Source organism: Chiroxiphia lanceolata, chromosome 6 (genome assembly GCF_009829145.1).
Source record: "Chiroxiphia lanceolata isolate bChiLan1 chromosome 6, bChiLan1.pri, whole genome shotgun sequence".
Lineage (NCBI taxonomy): Eukaryota > Metazoa > Chordata > Aves > Passeriformes > Pipridae > Chiroxiphia > Chiroxiphia lanceolata.
The window spans coordinates 42,098,455-42,124,424 of record NC_045642.1 but is presented as its reverse complement, the minus strand read 5'-3'; the positions used below and the strand labels follow the sequence as shown (position 1 = coordinate 42,124,424).

Here is a 25,970-nt window from a genome sequence, read left to right as displayed (position 1 = left end):
AATAACTTTGCCCTACTTACTGGTACCTGGGAAGTAATTAACCCATCAATACTGCCCTTCTTGAAGTTACAAAGCTCCCAAGAATAACAGAACCACATAACATTCACATTAGTAGAATTCAAACACTTTAACTCATTCAGTCTGGGGCAAAGCGACACTGCAGATCAGGCTGAGGTGAAAGAAGCAGCAAACCTTCAGTGGCTCAAAAAGGCCACTTGCAGTCCTGGGAAGCCCTGGATTTCATTAGTGAGACAGAAGTAATCAGAAGAAGATGGGAACCATGGTGGGGAGGGGGAGGTAGAAGAGAAATTAATTCTGAAAACTCTAAAAGGGGCAGAAAAGAAAAACAGAAAAATAAGTCCCAACAACTGTAAATTAAAGGCAATCTGGATCAGACTGAAGCAGATACATCTCAAAAGCAGAAAGTCAACAGATAAGCAGAAGCAAGAAAAACACTTTGTCATTTATGACTTCAGCACAGAGTATGAACAGATGAAGAACACAGACAGTGTAATATAGATGCTGCCAGGGTAAGAAGGTCTCTGAAATCAGTGCTTACGCACACATTTCAATACACAGAGAAGCTTCTCACGAAGCAGGATGTTTTCCAGAACTACAAAATGTGCTTTTCTCAAATGTCTGAGTGTGCAAATCAGGACTGTCATGTGCATTTTAAGTTTACACATATACATGTAGGAACATGCTTGGAAGAAGAGGCAAAGTAGTATTTACTGAAAAATCTGTGACAAAGTAGCACCGATGCATTTGGACAGCACATAAGCTTTCATCATGACTACAGAAATTCAAGCTAAAGGGCCTAGCACAGGGCACCCATCTTCAGGAACTTCTTTCCAACCAAAGGAAAACTGGAAAACAAACCAATTTGTGGGATGGTGACTGAGATAGGACAGGTTGTATTATTAAAGGTATTATTCTCATTACAAAAGCACTTCACAGACCCAAAGTATTATGCAGTGCACTATATATTAAAGATCTGTCTTCATCCATGAGAACTTACATTCCAGAGACAGACTAAAAGATAGAAAATGTTTTGATGCACAATTTACAGACAGGGAGAGAATCAGAGACTTAAAGTGTTTGCTCAGTTCACCTAGGGAAGTTATAGAAGAGCTGGAAACTGGGCTTCAGTCCTGATTCCAGCTTTAGAGCATCCAGCCTCCTTACGAAACAGAAAGCGGGAAAGCTGCTTTATCACAGGAGTTACTTTGAGTGCTTCCAAGAGCTATGTATGTACTTCATTTATTGGTAGGACATAATACCACAGAAACCAAAAATCTCTTTTTAATGAAAAACACCATCTGCAAAAACTTTTGCATTTTCTCCAGAACTTCCTCTATAAGTACATTTGAATAGTTTTCACTATTTTTTTCCTCCATGAGGTATGTTTGCTTTTATTTTGCTTCAGTTATTTTAAGAGAAAGATCATTTTCTCTCAGAAATGACAACAGCGCAAGTTTTTCTTCAGCACAGCTAGGGGAAAAAATATTTTCTCAAGCTAAAATTTTACCACTGCCTTGGGAAGTTAAAAAAATAAAAACAAAAGCCCTAGAGATAATCTTCACTCACTGGGAACACAAATCAGACAGCAGAAGGAAGTTCTGGGCAGGAGAAACATCCACTTGAGTGTCTGCAAGAGAAGGAAGGAAACAGGGAAAGGTTCCGTCTGCCAGGCCAGAAAGCATTAACTCCACACTCTGTGAGCACCGCAGCTAGGGTTTGGGGAGCCTGTGCTGCCATCTTCAGGGATGCTCTCACCTTTCTGTGACCCAAAATCGCAAATGAAGGAAAACGAAAAAGGGGAAAATTTCCACAAAAAAGAGGAAAATGAGATATCAGCTCTGCTCTTTTCCCTCTGGGATTGCTGGTTGCCTTGTCTTGACTAGCTCACAGAGAAACATAGAAATTAAAATTGGGAAAACCAAATAAATCCTACCTAGGCCACATGCATCCCCAAGTTGCACTAAAGCTAACTAACTAATCACTGGTGTTTAGCCCTGTCTGATTTCTCTCTCCTCTTCTATTGCAGAGTGAGATTATTCACTGAGCCTCTACGGCAGATGCTCAGTCGATGCTAACTAACCTCTTCTTTACAAAGCAATTTCGAAGAGACAGAGTGAGAGACCCTGACCCCTTCCCACAAGGCCTGAATTAAAATGAGTTAATTGTGTGCCCACAGGCTTCTCAAAGCTCTGTTTGCAAGAACAAATCACAGGTATTCAAAAAACTCATGTATCTGTTACTCTTCCTCAGACAAAATAGCGAGATTTGAGATGCTGTGGGGATATGTGCTGCATAATAACAATGGTAAATTGAAGACAACAAACCAGATTCTCCTCGTTTCTGACCTAGTGGCCATGTGAATATCTCAAATCATTTTGAAGTGCTTTCTGATGTGTGCAACTCTCCCTTTTTTTCCACTACAACCCATTCCACATTGTTGTGAATTCTTTGTCTCTTCTCTTAGTTCTTACCTTCTTACACATTCCTTACATTTTTCAAATTGCTTTACAGGCTTCCAGCCACAGGGCCCTCATGGATCAAATATTACACAACAAAATATGATCCACTAATATCTCATTTTCAAGTTGAAAATCATGTTGTTCCCCAGCTGCTGTGAGACAGAACTTTCTTTGCTGGTCATAACACCGACTTAATGGGAATCGTATTCTTCACATCTCTATTGCCCTCTGGCCTCACTATCCCCGCACCCTCAGTAAATGTGACTGCTTCATCTCCTCAATTCGTCTAAATGACAAAATACAAAATAACATTTTTATTCAGATTAATCACCAAGTGTTTGCTCCTACTTAGGTCAGTATAAGCACTCAAGGTTACAGATATAAAACAGTACTATTGTATTTTATTAACTTTAACAGTTCATTTTTGTTTAAAGTTTTTGGCTTTGTATTTTATCTCACCTAGGTTACAGTTATTACCTCACAAAATGGAAAGCTCCTTTTTTTATCCACTCAGGTCACTGTAATAAATATGTTAAAAATTATGATTTACAGTGAAATAAGAAGCAACACAGTGTATCTTTCACCCAAAGGGACTTGCAACTGCTACTCAAAATTGAATGCACATTAAGGGACTGTTTCACTCATCCCATCTCTGAAGTCTAAGACAGAAGCTCTTCTGCAGCCAGAGCTCAAGAAGCAAAAAAAAGACTTGTCTGTCCATTTAAGCTATAATGGAAAATAAAGAAAAATGTAAATGCCGGAGCTGAAATTTAATCAGAACATTAGTATCTACCAAATAACCAATACTGCAATGCCACGATAGGTGCCAGGGGCACAGAGACAATGCTGGTGCCTGGTTGAGGTGCTAGCTCTCAGAGCAAAGAACTTTTAATCAGCAACACCAGTTCATGCTCTGCCTTCCATATTTGCTTGGTTGCCTCCTGCTCAGCTTTGCTAACCTGCAACAACAGTCAGGATCACAATTTAGCATAAGTGTGAATGAAAGAGGAAGAAAAAAGTAAATGGTTTGTTCCTAACTCTAGCAACTCAATAAAAAAAAGTAGACAGAGTAGAAAGCTGTCATTTTGCTGACGGATTATTTTAAAGCCATTCCACAAAATTTAATAGACAGTCTCATCTCACATTGTCCTGGTCCTTTCCATGATCCATCACATGCACTCAGCTTGATCCATCTGTTTTGCTTGTCTTTCAAACACACACCTGCCTTCCCCCATACCATCCCTGACTGCACTCAACCAACTGGCTGACACTGTCTTGCAGCCAGCGACGCATCCTTCTGCAAGACCCACATCTACTGAAAACACTGGCAGAAAGCAACTCACTAATGATGGGTGAGATGTGCAATGAAAGACTCATGCTCTGTCTTTCTGAAATCTGTACAAAACATAAATGCACTCGCAGTCTAATAAAATGGGACAGATTGTTTTTCTTTTCCCAAGTGCTGGCCTACTGCTGGTCTGGGAAAAAAGAACAAAGCTGGAAAATCCTTCATCTTCTCAGCTTTCTGATCTCTGCCTCAGTGCCTTCTCTGCTGCTCCCTTTCCTTTCCCTATCCACACCACAGTTTCCAGGGCAGTACCATGTTTCACCATACCTCTGACAGCCAGGAGTTCACAGCAGTCTGGGCCCTAGGAAGAGGCATTCCCCACGCCGTCCTAGGGTGAACCTGCAGATCTGCTGTTCTGTGCCTCTGAGCCTCTGTGACTGTTCCCAAAAGGACATGTGGAGGCAGAGGGAAGATGTGTGTCACACTGGGTGCATGGCTGCTGCTGCAGAGGAGGGCATGAAAGACAAGCTCCGGAGAAAATAGTGGCTACTGCAGGCCACCACGGGGGAGCATGAATAGAGCCAGCAGGAGACAGCTTATCCATGCTGTGCTTTGGTCTGTGCAGTAATTCCAGCCTCTCACTTTCATGAGTGCTAAATTCACACAAAAATGTTTTTTTTAAAACCCACCACAGGCGATTAAGCTGTGATCTAGATTAATTAGCTGCCATATTTCATTTTTAAAATCAGAACTGGCCTGTGCTGACACCAGGGAAACTTATAATATTTTTACTCGTACCTAACTGCCTCTGATTTTTCACGCTGCCTAGAACTGGGTGGCTGCTCCCAGTCTCACTCACCCATGCCAGGCAACTGCCTGCACCCGCTGCTGGAAGCAATTCTGCTGCACCCCTGGGAACGGGCGCTGAGATGAGGATAGAGAACCAGGGATCACCTAATGAAAATGCTGACCCTGGTGTAACCAATGTGCCCCGAGTAGCATTGCTTCAGTGTTGAAAACAAAAGATTGATGAATTGTATAATGTACTTTTACTGCTGCTAATTTTTCTGAGTGCTGCTATTTTGTGTATCCTGGAGGCTAACAGGTCCCTTTGGCCACAAAGCAATATTTACTCCATCCTGGAAGCTGGGTTGCTGGAGGCAAAAGATACGTCCTTGCTACCTAAGTGATAAGGAAATGTCAGAATGCACATCATGAAAAGGACATGTCTGACAGAGGTCCAGCACCACTCATAGAAACAAGGCTCACCTTCTACCTCCTATGCCTGTGAAGTTCTTTCACTTTGCTCCTTTAACACCTTGCAGAAAGCAGGGGATAGGCAACAACCTTGTTTAAGCAATGTCATGGACTAACTTTTCCAAAACTAATTTCTGAGGTGGAAGACTCTCTTTTCCAGCACTACATTGCTCCCTGTCCATTAAAACTGTACGTTCTCAGAACAAATGCTGTTCAACCAACCTCCACAAAGTACCTTTTAATCTGGATGACACTTCAAATAAATGTTTGGCTCAAAAGCCCCAGTCCCAAATCTATATCTCCTCCTGGAACTCTCTCACGGATTTAACACATTCACACTCCTGTAGCTTCATGTTTATGTTGTTTTATGTACTACCTTTACAGGAACCATCCTGACAGCACCTTCTTTAGGCCGAGGAGATGTTCTGAGACTCAGTTCAGCAAGAAGCTTCTCCTGTAACAGAGATGAAGCTTCACAGAAGATATCCTTGCTTGCTTTAGTACAGCTGGACACACACAAGAGATGTGTAAAGGTTGCATGCATAAGGCACGTAGGTGAGGTAGCAACTTATTTTACATCAAGAAGTAGAAGGCAGACACCATGAAATTCTCCTTATGTTCATTGGAATATGAAGTATTTATATGAATATCAATGCAAAGTATTCCTCAAAACCAGGTAAAACACATAACCTTCCTTTTCTTCCCCCTCTCTATGTACAATTTCTAGAGCAAGGACTCCACAACAGTGAAGAGCCACCATGAACTTCTCAAGTTGAAGAGGTTTGCCATGTGCTGTTCTCTGTTCCCCCCATACCAATCAGCAGAAAGGACTTCAGAGAAAAGTAAAAGTTGGGAGAAAGTGAAACCATCCCCTGCACCACAGTGCAGGGGCCAACAAGCAGGCAAGACAGGCAACAGGTAAGCAACCTATAATCCTGCAACACAGCATAAAGATTTGAAACCATATGAATAGCCAGCAGTGGCCAGTAGTACAGGCCAGAAATTTTTTTAAAATTGGTGGTAGTCCCCAGTCCCCCTCTTTTCCAGCTCACCAACTGTGAGCTTTTTCCTAAGGAAACATTCTGTAATATCTCTACCTCAAATAAAAAGGTCAGCTAAGCTTTTCCTTCTTCCATGCCAAGCCAGTATTGCTCTAACTTGCCTCACTGAAGCACAGGACTCCACTTCCATTCTACCTCACAGCAGTGTGTCATTCCTGCCGCCTTCACTCCCTCGGAGCAGAAGTGCAGCACAGGCCTCCTAGCAGCTCCTAATGTGCATCTTTCTTCTCTAGTTGCAGGCACGCTAAACACACTGTAACAAATCTCTTCATCCCAAGAGAACAGTTCTCTTTCTTCAGGCCCCCCCCAACATTACACAAATCAGCTCCATTTCAAAGCTCCTTTTCTCTCTGAAATATCCCACTGCTCTATGTCTCATCACCTCTCCCAGTGCAATTTGCTCCCAGCACCACCTGGCTTTTAGGTTCCCCACAACGGGTTCAGGAGCCAGGCTGTGCTTTCAGCCAGTGACAGGGGCCATGATGGGTCTGTCAGGTGGAAGGGACCTGTGTGTTTGTGTGGGCAAGCTCTACATATGTGCCTCTTCCTCACCTCACAAGGATGCTGCTGACAGCTTTCGATTTGTAGCAGAAAGACAAAAGAAGACAGTCTGCAAATGTGAAATAAAGTCCACTTTCAGTGCAGTGGTCGTACAGCGCATACTGCATTAAAAAGCTGGGAAAGAAACAAAGCAATAGTTTTGCAAGGTTTGACCCCAATTTTAAAGCCAACTCTCATTCAATTTTAGCAATAGAAACTTGTGCATGTGCTAGCAAAATCTTTCTTCCTCCTCTATGACACCTCCTAAAGCTGTTGCATTTAAATTCCAGCTTTTTGCAGGAAGTACTGCCTGTGAATTTTCTGTGAATGCTCAGTAAGTTAAATGAGAAAGGGGTGAGAAATAAATGTTTCCTAACACATGTCAGACAAAAACCTTAGTCACATGTCAAGATGCAGCCACAGTGACTGGACTTCTGACCTTGGCTTTTCAACCATCATTGCTTCACCCCAGTCTGATCTCAAGCTTCATGACACAGATTCTACCCTTGCTCATCCTTTTCCCAGCTCACGATCAAATACAGCTCGAACGGTGTCCAGTGGAAGTATACCATTTGCAATTCAAAATGCTCAAGATCATTCTGAATCATGAACTCTCCTTTGGATCTCTTGTGTAGAGAAGTAGAGTATTGTTTGGCATTGCATTCTGCATTTCCTTGCAGCATCATAGTTATCAGGATTCTACAGAATCAGATGGCACTAAACTTAGATTTCCTCTTAGATTTCTCTGTTACATTTGCCTTCTTCTTTTTCTTGATTTTGATTTTATCTATTGCTATAAAGATGCAATTGCTGCTCAGTTTGAAGGCATTATATAGATACCTTAAAAGGAGCTTGAAACCAGAGTCAGGTCTCTTCTTCCCAGCTATCCTGTTGCAGTCTTCTTTCTCCTTTGCACAGGCCTTCTTCCATGGCTTTCATCCTCATAAATTTGGCAAAGGCCATTCTCCTCTGGAGATCTCTGGAATTCTCCACGTGCTGGAATGTTTCTTCAGAGTCCTCCTTTACTCACCTCTGCTGTGTTTTTATCCCAATAATATTCCTTGCAACTTCAGCGAGTTCACACTTCACCTCCTCTCACACCTCATTTGGCATTTTGTCCTCTGTGCGTTTTAGCAATGCATCAAACTGCTCCCCAAATACCACTAGGTAGCTTTCTCCAACATACTCCTTATTTTTCCCAAAGGGCTGAAAGAATCATTTTATGCATTAGAAGCATGAAACCTGAACTCTGAAAGAAGCAGCCAGTGATCTGAGGCAGTAACAGCACCTGGCAGAGTTTTATGGAAGGAAAATCACTTGTTTCTGCCATTCCAATACAAAGCTTTAGTTGGTTCCTGTCCTCCCACTTCAACGTGATGTTTATATTGGTTCCAGGTATATCTTCTTCTACTATGATGTTAAACTGAATGGCCTACTATTAATCTTGTGCCAGTTTTACATTGGTGTAGGCCATCTATATTCACAGTTACTTGTCATTTATGCAAGCAAAAATGACAGCAGACTTATATTCAAAGTACCTTAGAAGACAGTTCTAAAAAGAAAGTTCCAAACACACTCAAAGCTTGTAGATGGTTTCTTCATATTGTGGCTTCTGATTGTCTAGTTTCCCATATAAATTCTCAACACTAGCCTCTTCCTTCAACAGCAGTGACAGCATTTCATGGTTGTTAGCTGCTCTCAGAAGATGAAGTAATCTGGTATAAATTGCCTATTGCTGCGAGTAAAACAGAACCTGTTAGCACAGTAGTCGCTTCTAGAAGGCAGCAGGTACTGACTACATTATTACAGAGAGAAGGTTTTCTATCACAGTCAAAGTCATTTTAATATGGCATTATCCTCAAAGACTTTTCTGTATGGCTATTGAAAGGTTTATTCTCTGGTTCAGTAGTCCACATCATGAACAGTGTCAAATCCTTCTCCTAACTCTGACATTGGTGATGTACCAAAGCTACAGTGGGACCACTCAGACGTCATTCTCCCAGAAGAAACTAGAGACAATGAGGATTGAGAACAGGGATCAGAACAATGGCAACCCTCAAATAATTGGACTGTTCCTTTTAAATCTGCATTTAGTTGTTGCTCATTGCTATTTATTTATCCTGTTAAGAAAAGAGAGGGTAGCTGATAAACCAGTTGATAAACCAGCTACTGACTAAGAAAAAGATAAAGAGGATATTTAAAACCAATATCTGAATGTATTCATCATACTGTGATGTGGGTAAGTTATAATCTAAACTAAATGAGAAATTTCTGTATCTCCTAATGAGACACAATAGATGCTTTTGATGAACCAACTGTAAATTTAAGACAACATACCTTTCATTCTTAACTCAGGCTGCAAGAGCCCAGCAATTCAGTTGTCAATGACACACTTATACTCCCAGGGAACCAGGAAGGGGATACTTCTCTTCCACATTCATTTCTGTGTGTCACTTTATTAGGAAGAGACTGACAAACTAGATAGAAATTTTAGACTCCATAAAACAATTGGGTAAACTCAAGTATAAGGTAAAAAACCTCAAAGAACACAGTATGAAGGTATGAACTGAAATATAGTAGTGTCTTTCTGAACATAAGCAAACATTTTTAACTGTGATGGGTGATCAAGCACTTGCACAGGTTGCCCAGAGAGGTTGTTGAGTCACCCATCGTGGAGATATTCAAAAGCTGTCTGGACCTGATCCTGAGCAATCAGCTCTAGATGGTCCTGCTTGAGCAAGGGGTTGGACCAGATGACCTCCAGAGGTCCCATCCAACCTCAACCATTCTGTGATTCTGTGAGAAAGCAAAAGATCGCTTTATTTAGGAAACAGTGCACAAATACACAAATGATGCCGTAGTAAAGATTAATGCATTTTTCAAAGACTGCATGAAACTCATATGTGAAACACTAAGGTTTCTCTTTCCCTATTAAAATTCTTCACCATGAGATCTTCATAGACTGTGGAATCACTCTGCAGGGGACATGGTGACAGCGTCCAAACTTATACTAGTAAGATGCTGAAAGGAGTGTGCAGAGTAGGACACGACAGGGATGACAGTGTCTTCCTAGAGGCTCCACGATGTCCATGAACATGGAAACTCTCTCTTAATGCAGTAATGAGAGCACTGCCAAGATGCCCAGGAGAAACCCACATGTACGTTTAGAGGACAGAGTAATTTGAACATTTTCAAAGATGTGGCCTAGGAATAGAAAGGTGCAATGGCTGCTCTCCAGGCAGGCCCTGCAGCCCCCTTTGCAACCCGGCGCACTGTCGGCAGAGCCCTGCAGATGGCTGCAGAGCTCTTTCAGCTCCTATCTGCGCTAGAGCAGTGGGCAGTTGGAGGCAAAGCCACTGGACCGTCCTTCACTGAAGGAAGCAACACTGTTCTTTGAAAAGATGGACACTTCTCTCTATGCTGCCTTTATTTCTACCCAAATGTAACAGCAGTCACCTGCAGGCTGAATATCACTGTCTTTAACCTCACAAAGATCCTCTAATTACAAATTTTCCCACAACGACAGCTGAAAGAGAGAGATGCTGTGGCTCTTAAGCTGAGCAACAGCGAACTCTTCATACACGAGGACAATTTGTCGCTTTTCTTACTGAGGGTCTGCAATCCTAAGAAGCTCTTATGGAACAGATATTTGAAATATGTATCTGTTCCTCTATTGCCCATGATGCCATGTCCTCTTTCTCCCTTCTCCAAACCTCCACCTAACTGCGCTGCACCTATACTTCATGTCAGGCTCAAGCACTGTTCCTGAACAAGCCATCTTTGTCCACTGGCTTTCCCTTAAATTCTGCCTTTAGCTCTGAATCCTTTAAAAAAAAAAAAATTGAGATCTCCATCACTCTGGATGCCCTCCTTCCCCCGAAGCCATGTCTCCTACTTCCATCTCCTCTATCCAGTGCTACAGAGCAGATCTGTGTAGGGACAGGGCATTTTACATCACAAAACTTTGTGTGAAATCCTCCAACTCTTTTGAGGGATTCATGAGTTTTTCTGTGCCCACCTTCTATAAGTTACACACTTTGAGCACAGGATAGCCTGATGTCTGTACAGGCCTCTCAGTGCATTACGGGCAGCTCCCCACTACTGACACTCAGTGGAATTCGGTCCCCGCAGGAGATAACTCTCCTTGAAAATTCCAGCTGTATTAGGATGGCGTGAACGGTTTTTTCATAGTATGTATTTACCTGGTCCCTTTCCAATCTATGCATCTGAATCAAATAATTGTCTCAGAAGAGGGAGTCAAGAACTTTTAAAAGACACCAGTCACCCAACCTCTTTTAATCCATCCAATATTAAACTCGTTAGTCATCAGGATAACAATCCTATTTGCAAATCAGTTACCTTTATCAGATAACCAGTGGGACCTAGTACAATACCTATTAGTCCAACAACATCACCACCAAGATATATAACTGCTTCTGTACAAAAACCTTTCTTCTAATCCTTTTTAAACTCAACAAGACTGATTGGCTTTTATTATTCATGAATTAATTTTTAACTCTTGGTCCAACAGGGGAATTGAATCTATAACATTTTGCAGAGACTGAAGCAAAGTGATAGTATGTTGAAAAAGTAAACCAGCCTAAAGCAGCTATTTTTATTTCTTTCAACCAACAATTAAAGTGGGGGGGGACACACACACTTGAATCTGTTTTTCCCTAAACACCCGAGGGAAAATTCTAAGGAAAATTAGTGTATTAAAACATGTATAGATATCACATCACTGTACTGTAAGAGCTTTTGTTCTTGTTTCATAATAATGTTATTTTAAAAAGGCTGTGGAATTAAATTTGTTCATATTTAAAAAAAAAAATCTATCTTAGAATAGGAAATTGAGAAGGGAAATTTCAACAAAGACGGTCCATATTATTAGAGAAGTAATGATCATGGGCAGAGATTAGGGCTTATAGTTCCTCTATAATGACAGCCCCCTAACTGTAATTGCTAGGAAAAAAAAAAAAGAACTGCTCTGTTGGAAAATAAAAAACACTTATAAAAAGAATAAAAAGACAATAGTCAGAAACACTGTACGTGATGAAACAAAAAAAAAAACCAAAATATCTCATAATCAAATAACCTTTTAAGATACAATTCCATAAGGGGAAGCACACTATGTTTTGTGTCTTACCAAACCAAAATCACATTAAAAAAAAAGTTTCCAAAATAACCAAAAATTAAATAAATAGATAAAAGTCAGTGATTTGGAATTTGTTTTATGGCTATGGCACATGACCCCATCTTTATCTGGACAATGTTATAGCTGGATGTATGTTTGCATACTGTTTTTAAATTACTCTCTGATACTTTGTTTAAAGAAAATCTCTGTTCCTCTTTAAAAATCACCAATTCATTGATTTATAAACAGATCTAACTGCAGTTATTTAGTAGCACCTAACCCTACATAATCCATAATTATATATATTCCAAGAGAAACATCCAATTGTTTTTTTAAGCACAAATGTTCTATATGGTATGTACAGCATTTTACATTTACAAAACACCTTCTATGTAAGGCTATGAACAGATTTACAAACTTTAATTAATAAAGACTCAGAACAACCTTGTGATGAAGACAGACTTACCTATCCTTATTTTTTTATATACATTTATACACTAATACACACAGAAATATGCAACCACATGCAGAAAGGCTTGCATATGCCTAACAGGAGACATACAGATAAGTGAAATAGTACTATGCAATATTGAATGAACACTTGGTTATACATAAAATTATATAGTTCATATACATGCACGTTCTTTTAATTCATAGTATAGGCACAAGTATGTATAATTAAGGGTGTACACCCTCCAACAGACATTTATTCATGCACTTACAGATCTCTGTAGGCAAGGAAACTCTTTTCTCTCCTACTTCGATGCATTCTAGTCCTCTACAGTGTGCTTGGTGCCCCTACGCAACTTGTATCAATTATTCCAAAGGAGATGCATCTGGCATCATCGATGTAAATTCTACATACGGACACATGATACATTTAAACATTGTTTTCATAAGGTCATAGTTGCTACAATCTATTAAGGCAAAGAGAACCCACAGGAGGTAAAGTCATCATTCTTCACAATGCCCAGGCACCAAAATGCAAATTTCCATGTCAGCATTTCCTTGGCTTTGAAGGTGAGTTTCAACTATATCAGACAGCTATGGTCCCCTCCCTACCCCAATCCCTGGTTAGGCTGCATTGCAGGCTGCACATCATTGCTTGGAAGCCGCTGTTTAACACAGGTGTCTAGAGAGCCCTGATCCAGCCAGATACCTTTGCACTACTGATGAATCAGGTAACAAAAATTGCCTACTAAAGTGTCAGGCAGTGCGCACCAAAGCTTTTAGAATTATAGGAGAATGTTTCAAGTGTCTCCCTGTACCATTACCCCTTTAGTCTCCAAAAATGACAAAAAAAACCAAAAAAACCCATCAACAGAAATGCAAAAACTATGAAGAAACTGAATTAAACTCTTAAAGAGAAAAGCAGAAGCAACATCCTATATGTCTGAAAAGGAACTGAAGAAAGACTGAATTTGTGTGTTCCAAAGAATTAAATCGCTCTTCCCCTACAGCACTTTCTGAACTGTTAAAACTAGATGACAATCATATGCTATACATGCTCTGGAAAAAAATAAAAATAAAATGAGAGCAACTCCTCAAAATTGCTCTATGAATCAAAGGTTGTTTTAAAAATAAAAAACAAAGCATGTAGAAAATGTACACATTTAAAATGTGTATTGGTTAATTCTGGTTATGTGCATCAAAAATAAATTTTAAACAAATCCCCGAAATCAGTAACATCCTATGTTCTCTGCTGCTATGTTGCCCTATCTGTGAAAAACTCATCTAGATAAGTATAATTTCTTAAATCAGGAAACAAATAATATGTCTGAGAATTAGAAACTTGTCAGCTTGACTGAATAAAACCAAAAACAACATAGAAGATTTTGGAAAAATAAAATCTGTTGAAGAATAACTCTTTAGTGTCCTTCAGCTGTTTAATTTTTTAATATATAAAATTATGTAAATCTCAGTGAGAAATTTGGTTTGTAATCATTCATGTCAGTACATCAAAAAAAAAAAAAAAAGTATTTGTGGCCGCTGATAGAAAATTGTATTTCTGTCTTATTTTCAACCAAGTGCTTACACATTCTTAAAATTATCATCTTCATATGCAAAATCATAACAGGAGAATTGAACATTTTTTTAAAGCTGTTCTTTTGACCTTTGTCTTGAGTGAAAGGACATTGAGACAATACACTCACCAGCATTGTTCACAGTGACGGCTCCATCACCGGAGATTGAAGGCCATTATTACGAAAGCAACTTTAAAGTGCCATGAGAAAAAGGAGAAGAAACTAGAAAATAACACTTCTAAATATGCCGTATGTACAAACAGCCTTTCAGACCAGCAGACACACAGCAAGAAGTAATTTTCAAGTAAAACCAGCTGCAGTAAAATACAGACAATCAATTCAAAACAAAAGGTGCTGTAAGAAATTTTCTCCTGTTATACAGGATAGTTTAAGCTGGAGGTCCCAATTCCATCACTCACATTATAGGCTATTTTAATTTAAGAAAAATATATGACTCTTAAAATACATGATAAATCAAGCACAATATCTGGGAATGGAAAAGGAAAATTTGGACTGAAAGGAGGGGAACTCAGAGGCTCTTACCCCACCAAGAAGAAATTGGAATAGGCTTCCTTTTCCTTCCAAGCCTTCAACAGGATGCAATATTTGCAAGATGTCCTTACAGTCATGACAAAAAAATTGTATAAAAACAGCCACCCCACTCTAACCTATTTTATTTCACGTACATAAAAATGCAAAAATAAATAAAACTCTGTCCAAAACAAGAACAGTCCTATCACAAATTTTATTGCATTTTAAGTCCTATCTTGAAATCCAAAAAGAAAAAAAGACAATATTCACATGAAAAAGCAAAGTAGCCCCTTTTAGCTTCCGATGCACACATAGGTTTGTGACCTTATGAACAGATTCTGTGTTGTTCATTAAATCCTAAATTATTGTTCACTAAATCAGGAATATTCTTTGTAGGACAAAAAAGTCATGCTAAGGGTGACTAGACTGAGATTTACCAGGATTCCACAAAGTGAACAGGATTTGTTAGATATTTATTCCTCCCCCATTCAGAAAAGGAGTGCAAGAAAATTCCAGCTCAGCAGGGACAGAGAGCCATCGCAGGTTGTGTGATAACAGCTTGCCACCTGCTTTTCACAAGTTGTCTCTGCGAAGTGCAAGGGGCACTGAGTAGTAACGTTGCCTGTGGTGATCGGAATGCACTGAACAGCTCAGTATGCAAAAGCACTTACTGGTACACAGTGCTCTTCACAAAGGGCATTGTAGAATGCTTTCCAGACTGTGTCAGAAGTGCTAGGAGAGGAAATATTAGTGCACGTGTCACAGGAGGAACGTAAGCATTTGCTATTACAATAAAAGAAGGTATAAGCAAATACAGGTACAATGCTGCTCATAGCCAAAGAAAAAAGGAGGGGTCGGAGTGGGGGCATGGAGGAAGACAGGAAACTTAGCAGCAGTCAGATTAGAAGGAACATTTCTCTGCAAGAACAGCAAGGGTTAACGGTAACATACAAGCCCTGGTCCAGTCAAGATAGGGTCAAATGATGTGCAGTGAAAGTTTCAAGGCCTCAATCCCCCAGAGCTTGTTTGCTAATTACATTTGCAATTACAAACATGACAAATATATTATTATACAGTGTGTTCCACCTTGAGCAGACATGTTTCTCCTCACGGACAGTCACTGCCAGCAGCCAGACTCTCAAGCACTGGAAGAATCCAAGTGCACTGTGCTCCAGCTGCAAGCATCGTTTTATGGGCATGTCTATTGCTCTGAAGAGACAGGGCAAAGCTTTAGAGAGAGGCAGCACAGTAAGGATAGAAATAAATGCAAAGAATAAGTTACTACAATTTAATTCCTAAGAAGTAAAACTCACCAGGTCAATAGCTATTACTAATAAATAATATTAAATTATGTTCTGTTCCCGATGACAGGCGCAAAGCACTTTACACATGCAAGCTACATAGAAATTGCTACATTCACAACTCAAATGCAGCCAATGCCAGGAAGACAGAAAGAAATCAAGTTTTTTGGTTTGGTTTTTTTTTTTGGCAAGGTCACCGTAGCTGTGTACTGCTAATATCTTCTTTGTTAAGTCCCTTCACCAAACAAACAACTATCTGACTCACAGTTTGCCGTGGAAACTCTGATTTTTTTCCCCCTTTTCCCCCCAGTTTCTATAGCAGCATTACCTAGGAAGCTCACTGCTGGGTTCTGGACTGATACTAGATTTACTTGCTCTCACTGCACAAACTAAAAATTCTTTTGTGTTCCCTGGTTGTAATGTTACCACCAGTAGCTCTATGGAATAAAGAACAGGTCCGACTGGGAAGAATTTTCCCGTCTCTGCAGTCTACACTGGAATCGTTGACATGCAACACTAGCTGCTGCTACAACTCCTAAACCAAGAAGCATAAGTTAAAATAAGTTGGGGAAAGGACTTTGGCTTTTATAGCCAAGCTTTGTCACCACTTTTTTCTACTTTTACTATTTCTTTTCTTAATTAAATCTCTCTTAGGCATTTTACACTCTTAGGAGAGTGTATGGAACCCATAAAGTTCGTATACTCTCAGGTTTAAACCTTTTACCTTCTCCCTTTTTCTATTCCCCAAGAGAATTTGTATCCTTCGAACCCTGAAAAAGAGACCCACTCACACAATGCACAAAACTTCTTACTGAACTGAAATTACTTGAAGAGTACAGGCATTTTCAAACAACATGAAATTCAGAGCAGTAGTGACAGCACAGAAACAGGGCTAGGAAATAACAGCAGAAAGGGCACAGAAAGTAGAGGAATGTTCTCTTGGAGAGGAAGAAAACAAGATGTGAAATCTCTATCACAGCAACTTTCTCTGATTCAATCTCTCCGAAGTCTTTCCCCTTTCAGGCTAAATGCAATATTTATTGATTACTTCAAATCAATAAAATGAAAAAAAAATCCTATTTTTTAAATATATTGATCTTTCCATATTTCTCAATAATTGATAATGATTAGATCATGTTTACTTTTACAAGTGGAATTAGAAGAGGAGGGAAAAGTTAATATAAATACTTTAAAGGTACCGATTTACTCATCAGCCTCACTAAACTTAGTGTACTGAGACCCCATTTTACAATGGGAACCTTGTCAGAAACTCAGTACCTACAACAATTCCCTTACAGAGGTTTTTCAGTTTATTCTGTCAACAAAACAAACAACTCCCTCCTGTTCTTCCCAATTAACAACTCCCCCCTCTCCCAGCCTGTTAAAGATATTCAGAGCAGACAGTCGCATTCATATTCTCTGACTCAGATTTCCTCCCATTCACAGAATATGGAGATTTCCACTAACCTCTGAAATCAAGTCACATTTCTTCAGTCTATGCATTAGGGTTAGTGACAGCAACTTTTTAGATTTCCTGCCACAGGGCCAGAATTTGCTCCTTCACAGACTTAAAATTCCAATGTTATATCTTTCCGTCTCTCTCTCTAATATGTAATTTATTACTTTCAACTTTTTCCTTCTCTTCATAAAATAATTTTTATTTTTATTACATCAGTGGCTCACATGTCTTTCTTGTACATCAGAGGAAACAGTGTGAGAGACATACCATCTGGCAGGATGCCCTCATTTGCCAGTGGTTTTGATTTTACCTTCATGATGGTTCCTTGGTCAGTTTCTGTCTGTCATGTAGAATATTAATAAGAAACAGAAATGGCAATTTGGCAGTCCTATCAAAATTTCTGGTGGCAACTATAACTAGGCAAAAGCAAATTCTCTGGGATGTGGAAGTTAATACAGAAAAGTAAAAATGCCATATTCCACTCTCCTTTGAAACAGCCTTAGCTTTGCGTGAGAGAGATGCAACAACATATGCATGTGTATCTACCTGCATATAAATATTTACAGATGCACACATGTGTTTGTGTGTGAATATATTCACATCTTTTATATGTCAGTGTACATTTGTGGTGTCTGCACACACATTCCCTTCCTGCTGTACCGCAGACAGACATTGTCAGTACAGTGTAACTAATGTATTCTCACCATATGCCCTCACCTGAGAGACAAACTGCAGGTACAAATCTTTGCCTTTGTTAGTTAGTTTCCCAATTTGAACTCATACAAAAGCTTCTTCCTTGGAGCTGTATCACCTACCCTAGGAATAATTCTCCCCAAGGTCAGTACCAAAATGTAGTGAACTAAAGAGTGGATTTCTGTGCAAGAAATTAAATACATACATAGCCTTAGAACACATGCACAAAGGGTCAAAATTAGCAAGATGCATTTTCATACTCTCCTTGCAAGATCCTGCGCTGAAGGAAACCACAAAACCTGCTAAACAGAACTTCTGCAGGTTCCTGGTGTAATCACTCAGAACACACACAGGCAACGGACAGGGAACTTTCACTGCTCTAGGAAGATAAATACAAAACCTGAAGAATGGATTAGAGGTAAGGAATTATTTTGCTTAGTTTTTGTTCAGACTCTTCTTGAGTCTGACTCTTAAAAAAAATTAAGATCTCCTCAAACTCCAAGGTGAAGGGAGTCACCTCTCCTCTCCTTTGCCTTGTTCATTCTCTCTCTGTTTCAATAATTGTGAGGTGAAATACATTTTCCAGGGAACTGTATGGATCATGTATTGAGTGACCACATCCACTTCTCTTCCGACATTCTACTCTTCTTCATGTTTTTTCCTATCGCTTAACACACAACTAAACAAGAAGAACCAGTTTGCAATGTTCTTAAATTCACTGCTAATTTAAGGTTTAATTTGACAAAAATTGCCATCCACAGAATTAAACGCAGTATTTACAAAAAAAGGAAAATAACTATTAAAATAATTTCAATAGCTAGCAGTCAGAAGAGTAAATCAGTAAAGTAAGAATAATATGCTAACACAGCTAGTTAGGGATATAGGCACAAATGCAACACCTGTATTTACACTGTATGTTCACAATGTAATTATGTTACAGTGGCAGAACAAGATGGCTAAACGGATATTTACCGGGCCAACTCTTATCCTCAGCTACTGGAATGTAATGTGAAATATAACTTTAATAAAACTCAAATGTAAATCCAATCAGTACCTGACATGCTGCACATATACCTTTAAATAATATTGTATTTTTAAAGCTTCCCACAGCTTACTTCTCCCAGTAACTTTTTCCAGACTTTCTTGCATCACTGTACACCTTTAATTAAAAAAAAAAAAAAACAAAGAAAAGAAAAAAAGAAAAGAAAAAAAAAATTGAGCTTGAGATATTTTACATTTTATTTCTCTAGTCTTTCTGCCCCAACCTCAACAATGTTCAAGAGAATGTATGTTGGCACACAGAACCAAGCAATTCTTTAAACAAAGAGCTCTCCAACAGTTCTTCATCTCAAAAAGCAGCACTCTCTGTCTACTGTAAAGCTATAGGGGCTCAGTGGCACTTCCCCCAGGGCCACCTTCATCTGTCTACTCAGCAGCCAAAGAGTTGTGAATACAGGTAAGGTGCTCCTGACATTTCTGAGAGCTGACTGAAAGCCCATGAAAAAGTAAAAAGGGTGAATCGTAATATAACATGCATATTACTTCTTACTATCTTCATGTTGTTTGAGGTCCTTTTTCTCAATTACAAAAGTATAAAAAATAAAAGGAAAAGTTAAGAGACAATAGAGTAAGTGATGAAAATCTATCTTATGATTGTGGCATTTTGTTCTTTTTTTTTTTTTTTTATTAAGGTAAATGCATTTTCTATTTTTGCCTTAATTTTTAAAGACTCCCAGCAGCATACAGAACACATTTCCCTTAAGAAATTGTTTGTTTATTTTTAATTCAAAATGGAGCAGCCACAAGTGAAGCACCAGTGGGGAAAAGAAAATCACAAGGGTTAGATTATTAATTTCTATTAACAATACTAAGTCTCATTTTAATGAAACTGCTGGAAGCTGGGGATTAAAGGAAGGAGAAATGACTGTAAAGACAGATGGAATATTGGGAAACAAGAGACAGAAAGACAAATAAAAGCTGAAATGAGGAAAGAGTGGTATTTGTGGGGGATTTGTTTGGTCTAAATTATTTTGATTTTACTAAATACAATGTGTTCTTAAGACAAAAGCAATGAAATAGGCAAAATTACTTCATTCCCACCTCTGATGACACCACAAAACCTGCAGAGGTGACACACGGATTAACATGCAAACACACAAAAGGGGACTCTGTTCGGGGTGAGATTTATCGGAGAGGAGCAATGCATTTAAAATTAATTGTTCCAGTCAGCTGGATACAAACGCTGAGAAGGTTTTGCCTTGTTTCTAACTTCCCCAACAAGATCAAACCAAACTTAACATGCTAAAGTGATTTTAAACACAGCATTACCAGGCACAGCCTACTTCGGAATACAAAGAGCAGTAGCAGGTGCTAAGGTATCAGTCACCGGTCCCAGCTCGGGATGTCTGCTTGCCAGCCCTCCGACTCACTCCACTCTTTCCCCGGGCAGGCTATCCAAAGAGTAAGCTGCAGGAAACTGAATTTCCATAGGGCATTTCAGGTGAAAAACCGACTTCTTAAATAAAATACAGTGCTTTAATGGATCTGCTTCGTGTAATTTTATATGCATATCTCTTTATAGGCACCTAGTAATTCATCGAATAAAAATCCTAGCACAGACGGAAAGTAAAACTGCGCAGAAAGGACTGCCAGCGCTCACTGTTAGCTGCCTGTTCCTAGGAGATGAAGCATTAGAGGGAGAAGTTACACGGCAAGAAAGAAACATACCAAAATACCGACACAGCCCCAAGTGCTGTTCCGCGGACTCTGCCGCACCTGCCGGCGCGGAGGTGCGCCCTGCCCTGCCCTGCCCTGCCCGCGGCCGCCCGCTCCGCACACCCGGCACACGCGGTGCCCCGCGGCGGCGGGAGGCGGCGGCTCTGCCGCAGGGAAGGCAGCGGGACTGCGGGGTCGCTGCCCCATCCCACCCGCAGCGGGACGCATCGCCAGTCCCAGCGCGCCCCCGGCCCGCCCGGTCGCGGCACGGCACACTCACTGGTTGTGGTAGCCGAGCGGGTCGGAGATGCACAGCTCGGAAATGTCCATCAGTCCAGTTTGAGCATTCCCAGTTGGAGGAGAAAAAAAAAAAAAAAAGAAGGAAAGAAAAAAAAAGGGAAAGAAAAAACACAAGAGAACAACTAAACTGCAGTGGGCTGGGAGAGCGGGGAGCGCCGGGAAGAGAAGCCGGCCCGAGCCCAGCGGCGGGGCGGGAGGCAGCGCCGCTCCGCTCCCGCACCCGCGTGCGGACACACTGACGGCGGCAGGAGGCGGGCGGCGCGCAGGACACGGCCACGGGGGATTTCGCCGCCCCGAGCCCCGCTGTAGCATTAGCGCCGGGAGACGGATGGAGACGGCAGAGCGGCTATTGGCTCCCGCGCAGGGGCTGGGCTTGGAGGGCGGCTGGGGGAGGCACGGCCGGGGGGGCCGCCGGACCCGGCACCGGCACCGCAGCGCGACCGGCGGTGCCCGCGCAGCCCCTGCCCGGCAGGAGGGCGAGCCGAGGCCGGAGGAGTTGGGGCGCGGTGGGATGCAGTGCGGGCCGCCAGCAGGGCTGGCCCCGGTACGGCAGCGAGGGCGGCGGGGCCGCCGGCAGCGCCCGTGACACGGAATCGCAGCTCCAGCTCGGTCCCGCCGCGGGAACGGTCGCAGCGGCAGCGCACGCGCCCCTTCCCTCTTACCCACTGATCTGCCTCTCGTGGACACCGGCTGTAGAGTTTAGGGTTGTGAAAAAACTTGAGGTGAAGGGTGCCCCGTGCACTATTTACACGGGCATGCCGGCCGGCGGCTGTGCGCCCAGACTGCAACCCACATGCACAGCCTAGGACACCAGCGTGGCACTGGAACGTGCGTGTCCCATGCAAACACACAACTCCACAAACATACACTTCGTGCACATGCACAGCCCCGCGTCTCACAGCGGCACAGCCTAATCACTGCACTCGGACATCTGCTTTCCCATACACGCACAAACGTGTGCAGAAGAGTGCTTGAATCCCATCTCAAAGCAGTGTAATTCAGATGTCACTTCAATGCAGTTGATGAAACTACACTGGAATAAATCCTGGCATATGAGATCAGAATCAGACATTCAGGATAACAGCACATATTCCCAAGCACAAAAACCATAGCTACAGACCCTCTGCAATCTTCACAAACATCAAAACTGGCACACACGACTAATTTAATGAAAGACATTTTCAAAGCTCTGCATATGTACCGGCTGCTGGTAGAGTCTGTGTGCTTTCACAGTTCCCGCATGCATCTTCACACTCATACAATTCCACTGCATATTTACAGCAACATACCAACACCTATCTGAAGGTCCCTCTCCATATAAGCAAGCAAACCTCTCAGGCATATGCCTACCACACACAGTCTTGCACTAAACTCTGACTCACACAGAGCTGCACTAAAGGGTCTGTTTGTCCCTTGCTACCTACTCTCCACTTTCCAAACTGCACTCACAAACCCGACTTGTCTCTCTCCTATGCTTCTACTTCGTGTTTAGATGTTCAATGCTCAAATACATAAAATTATACTTAACAGATAAACAAAAACTAGAGGCCTTTTTAAAATAAAAATACACACAAACATACCTGGATAAAAGCTTTGTTCTCTTATGCCAGGCAAACAAAAATAAAAATGTAGAAACTAAGAGAGTATTTCTTAATATAAAACCTAGAATCTAATTTGAGGCAAGAGTGTGCAACACCAGGAGAAGCAAACGGCAGACTAGAGCTTTTTGAATGATGGAGGTGATTCAACATAGCAGCGTGGCTCAGCTATAAACTGTAAACACAGACTAAATTAGGCTACAACTTTTCACACAGCCAGTGTAGAAACTTGAGAATATTCAGAAAAGAGGAACAGTGAAAGTCACAACCAGTGTAAATTGTCATTGCTTTATTGAAGTCTATCAATGCAACTTCCTCACTACCTCCTCTACCAGAGATCTTAACAAGGGTCATATAAACTAATGGTGTGCCCTAGCATGTCCTCAGACTGTGTGATAGTTGATTCTGATCAACTATCCTTGAGACAGGACAGCCTAAGGATGTCAAGACAGAGGTCTTTTATGGTGAAAGGTACACATGAAGACAGCACAGAAAACAGGTTAGTTTAGAAAATCAAGACAGAGAGAAGACTCATTCAATTTTAAGAGTACAGCAGAATCTGGTTACCTGAATGTCGCAGGTGACACAATTCAGATTATACATCTTTCCATGAAACAAAATTAATACAAACGGAAGATATATACATATACTTTTGTACAATTAAGTGATATATCATCAAGGCAGAAACTCTAAGATGCTTTAAATGATGAAGAGACAAGAGGCGAGCTTTAGCATGGCATTAGCATTAGTTGGGCCCAGGACTGTAAACAAGGAATCTCACTAACCACATCGGAGAACACTTGACCCAAGAACAGGCAAGAAGAATGAAACCAGCACCATTGCATTTCCAACAGAAATCTGAGACCAGACAGGAACTCACTGATGAATTGGTTGCCCCATAAAGAAGATTCCTGATGCACACTAGCAAGAGAGGCTGGAGGAGACACACAGGGTCAGGGCCTGGGTATACTACAGCTCAAGAGCAAGAGAGGGTGTTTATAGTGAGCTGATTTTGACAGAAAACAATTTTCTCCAAAAAGATGCACTCTGGCTGGATTCTGACTGTGCAGAAATTAGCTCCGGTGTAGGCTCTCAGTGAATGGGAGACCAGGGTGGGAATGGCTTGGCGGGCAGGTCCTGCTCTCCCAATAGCTGATGTTTTAATTTTGCACTTTAACTTCTATCCAGGCTGAGGTGAGGCAAGCAGGGAGCCATGTGATTGCCTGGCACAAGGTCCACAGGTCTGAATTAACTGATATAAACAGTACAATAGTGGGTTTGTACTTTGGAAATGGGTTGTTGCTGACAGAGGACTGCCTGGGTGACGTGGGCATTTACAGAGTGGTGCAAAAATGTAATATTAATCTCTTCTGACCCATTGCAAATGGATGAATGGAGCTTCCCCTGCCTTGAGAGTAAGCTGTACAGAAATCTGGCTCTTCTTTTCTGATAAGGATAGAAAGGAATAGTCTCTGCTAGCTGGGCTTGATCTGCCAACCTTAATTCCCCAAAATAGAGAACGAGTCCTGAAGGCTGATTCTGGAATTTCAGGAGGCTTCATTCTTTGCAAACCTTTCTACACACTGCACTTGCTGAGATTTCACAGCTTTAACCAATTTCTTTTCCCCCAAAGAATAAAGGAATGTGTGTTTTTAAAACAGTACCAGGGCAAGGTTAGAAAGCACTGTCAGATTAAGCTGGTAGATCTGGAAGCAAAAAAACTCTAGGTAAATCCAAGGCAGAATTGCACATGCAACAGCAACGCTAGCTTGCCTTGTGAGCATAGCCTTTGTTTGCTGCCCTGACCAAATCCTCCCCTGAAACTGCTGCTCTCTCACTTGCAGAAGGGGCAGAGCCTGCAGGCTCTGAACAGAGCCTACCCACAGGTGCTCTAGTAAGTACCCATTGGGATGACTTTCATAAGGCAACCTCTGGCTTTGAGGTCACCAGCTGTCCTCACACCTTGTCCCAGTACAGAGCTACGATGTTCTATCAATGTTAGCCTTGGACAGATGACAATTGGAGTGCTACAGGCTGATGGAATGATAGGCAGTATCAGTTCTTTGAGACATGGAAACCCCTTTGAAAGAAAGAAAGAGAGGAAAGAAAGAGAGGAAAGAAAGAGAGGAAAGAAAGAGAGGAAAGAAAGAGAGGAAAGAAAGAGAGGAAAGAAAGAGAGGAAAGAAAGAGAGAAAGAGAGGAAAGAAAGAATTGTGAGAAGTCTCTTGTTTGGCTGGCTCTTTTAAGAGATAATAGATAGAGACTTTCTTTGAAGACTTTCCCCTGGCCTTTAATGACTAATCTGCTTTTGATAAATTAATTTTTTACTTTAAAAAAATTATCATTTTAACAACTTTTCATCAAGCTGACTGATTGATTGGCTGAAATTTCATTTGGTTTAATATAGGAGTAATTTGCAAATCATGCCAAACAAACTTGATTTCAGTTGTTGATAAGGCTATTTTCTGTGAATAAGGAAAATGCAGAAGAGGGAGAGATCTAGTTACTTTTAGGGGTTTGGGATTTTTTTTCCCTTTTATGAAGGTCCTATTATTGTATTCTCACAAGGAAGTCAGTGAAATGGTATTAGCACAGGGTAAAAAAAAATAATAATAATAATTAGGAGACCTAAACTGGGCAGAACAGTAATAATAATAATTAGGAGACCTAAACTGGGCAGAACAGTCTTGGGTATACATATTTTTATCTTGTCTGCTGGAGAAAGAGGAGTTCTATGACAAGAAACCTTTACCAGCCCCTGCCTCATTTAAGGAAACAGTTACAGAGGGGTCATTGGGGTGAATTCAGAATACAACCCTTTCACACTTTTGAGGCTAATAGAACTGATTAAACTTCACACAAGTCTTGAATGCCCTGATCCATTTGCTTTGCAAGGCTAGTAGCCCCGGAGAGAAACTTAGGTACCCCTGAGCACAGCCCCCTAATGGCTGGTAGACTTTCACTGCATATATTCTCTGCCCTAATAAACAGATACCCCAGATACAGACTGAATCCATGAGGACAGACCAGCCTTCTTTATTTTGTGCTCTATTCTATTTTCCCTTACTACACCCAAACAAAACAGCGTGTTCTGCCCACCAAAAGTAATGTCTTGTTTTCTACCAAAGTCCAGTAGGGTTTTTTCCCCCAAAAAAATGAATTGACCTTAAGAACAATATGCTTCCATCAAAAAAGATCACTATCACTGCTGAAGCTCAACATCTATTTAAGCAGAAAATAGTTTTCATTGTGATTTTTAAACAATGAACACCCACCTGAACATCCTTAAACATGTTTCAAGCATTACCTCATCTTTAAAACCATGAGCTTTCCTTAAATTCTGTGTTAGGAACCCTGAGATAAAACAAACATATTCCCTACACTGCCAATGAAAGATCAAGGCTTTCTTTTAAGAACCCTTTTTTTTTCTTTTTTTTTTTTTTGTAGGGCCAATGCAGTTTTCTGTCCTTTTATACCCTTTTTTGTCTTTGCAGTGTTAATAGCAGGACTCTAGTTCCAGAGCAGAATATGTTCCTGCTGACATCTTAAATGAAAGTGCACTGCAGAGACACACATGCAAAAGACAAAC

At 41.0% G+C, this 25,970-nt stretch overlaps 1 protein-coding gene across 3 annotated transcripts in view; it reads right to left on the bottom strand.

Annotated features, from left to right (window-relative positions):
* ESRRB (estrogen related receptor beta) overlaps positions 1–25,970 on the bottom strand; it is a 130,333-nt gene that overhangs the window by 64,989 nt on the left and 39,374 nt on the right. Inside the window, exon 1 of one of the 3 annotated variants that reach the window (XM_032690644.1) lies at positions 20,764–20,972. The exons of the other annotated variants lie outside the window; for them this stretch is intronic. Within the exon in view, the coding sequence (XP_032546535.1) occupies positions 20,764–20,813 (50 nt within the window). The 5' untranslated portion in view covers positions 20,814–20,972. Of the gene's footprint in view, positions 1–20,763; positions 20,973–25,970 lie in introns of those variants that run through there. 3 annotated transcript variants of the gene reach the window in all.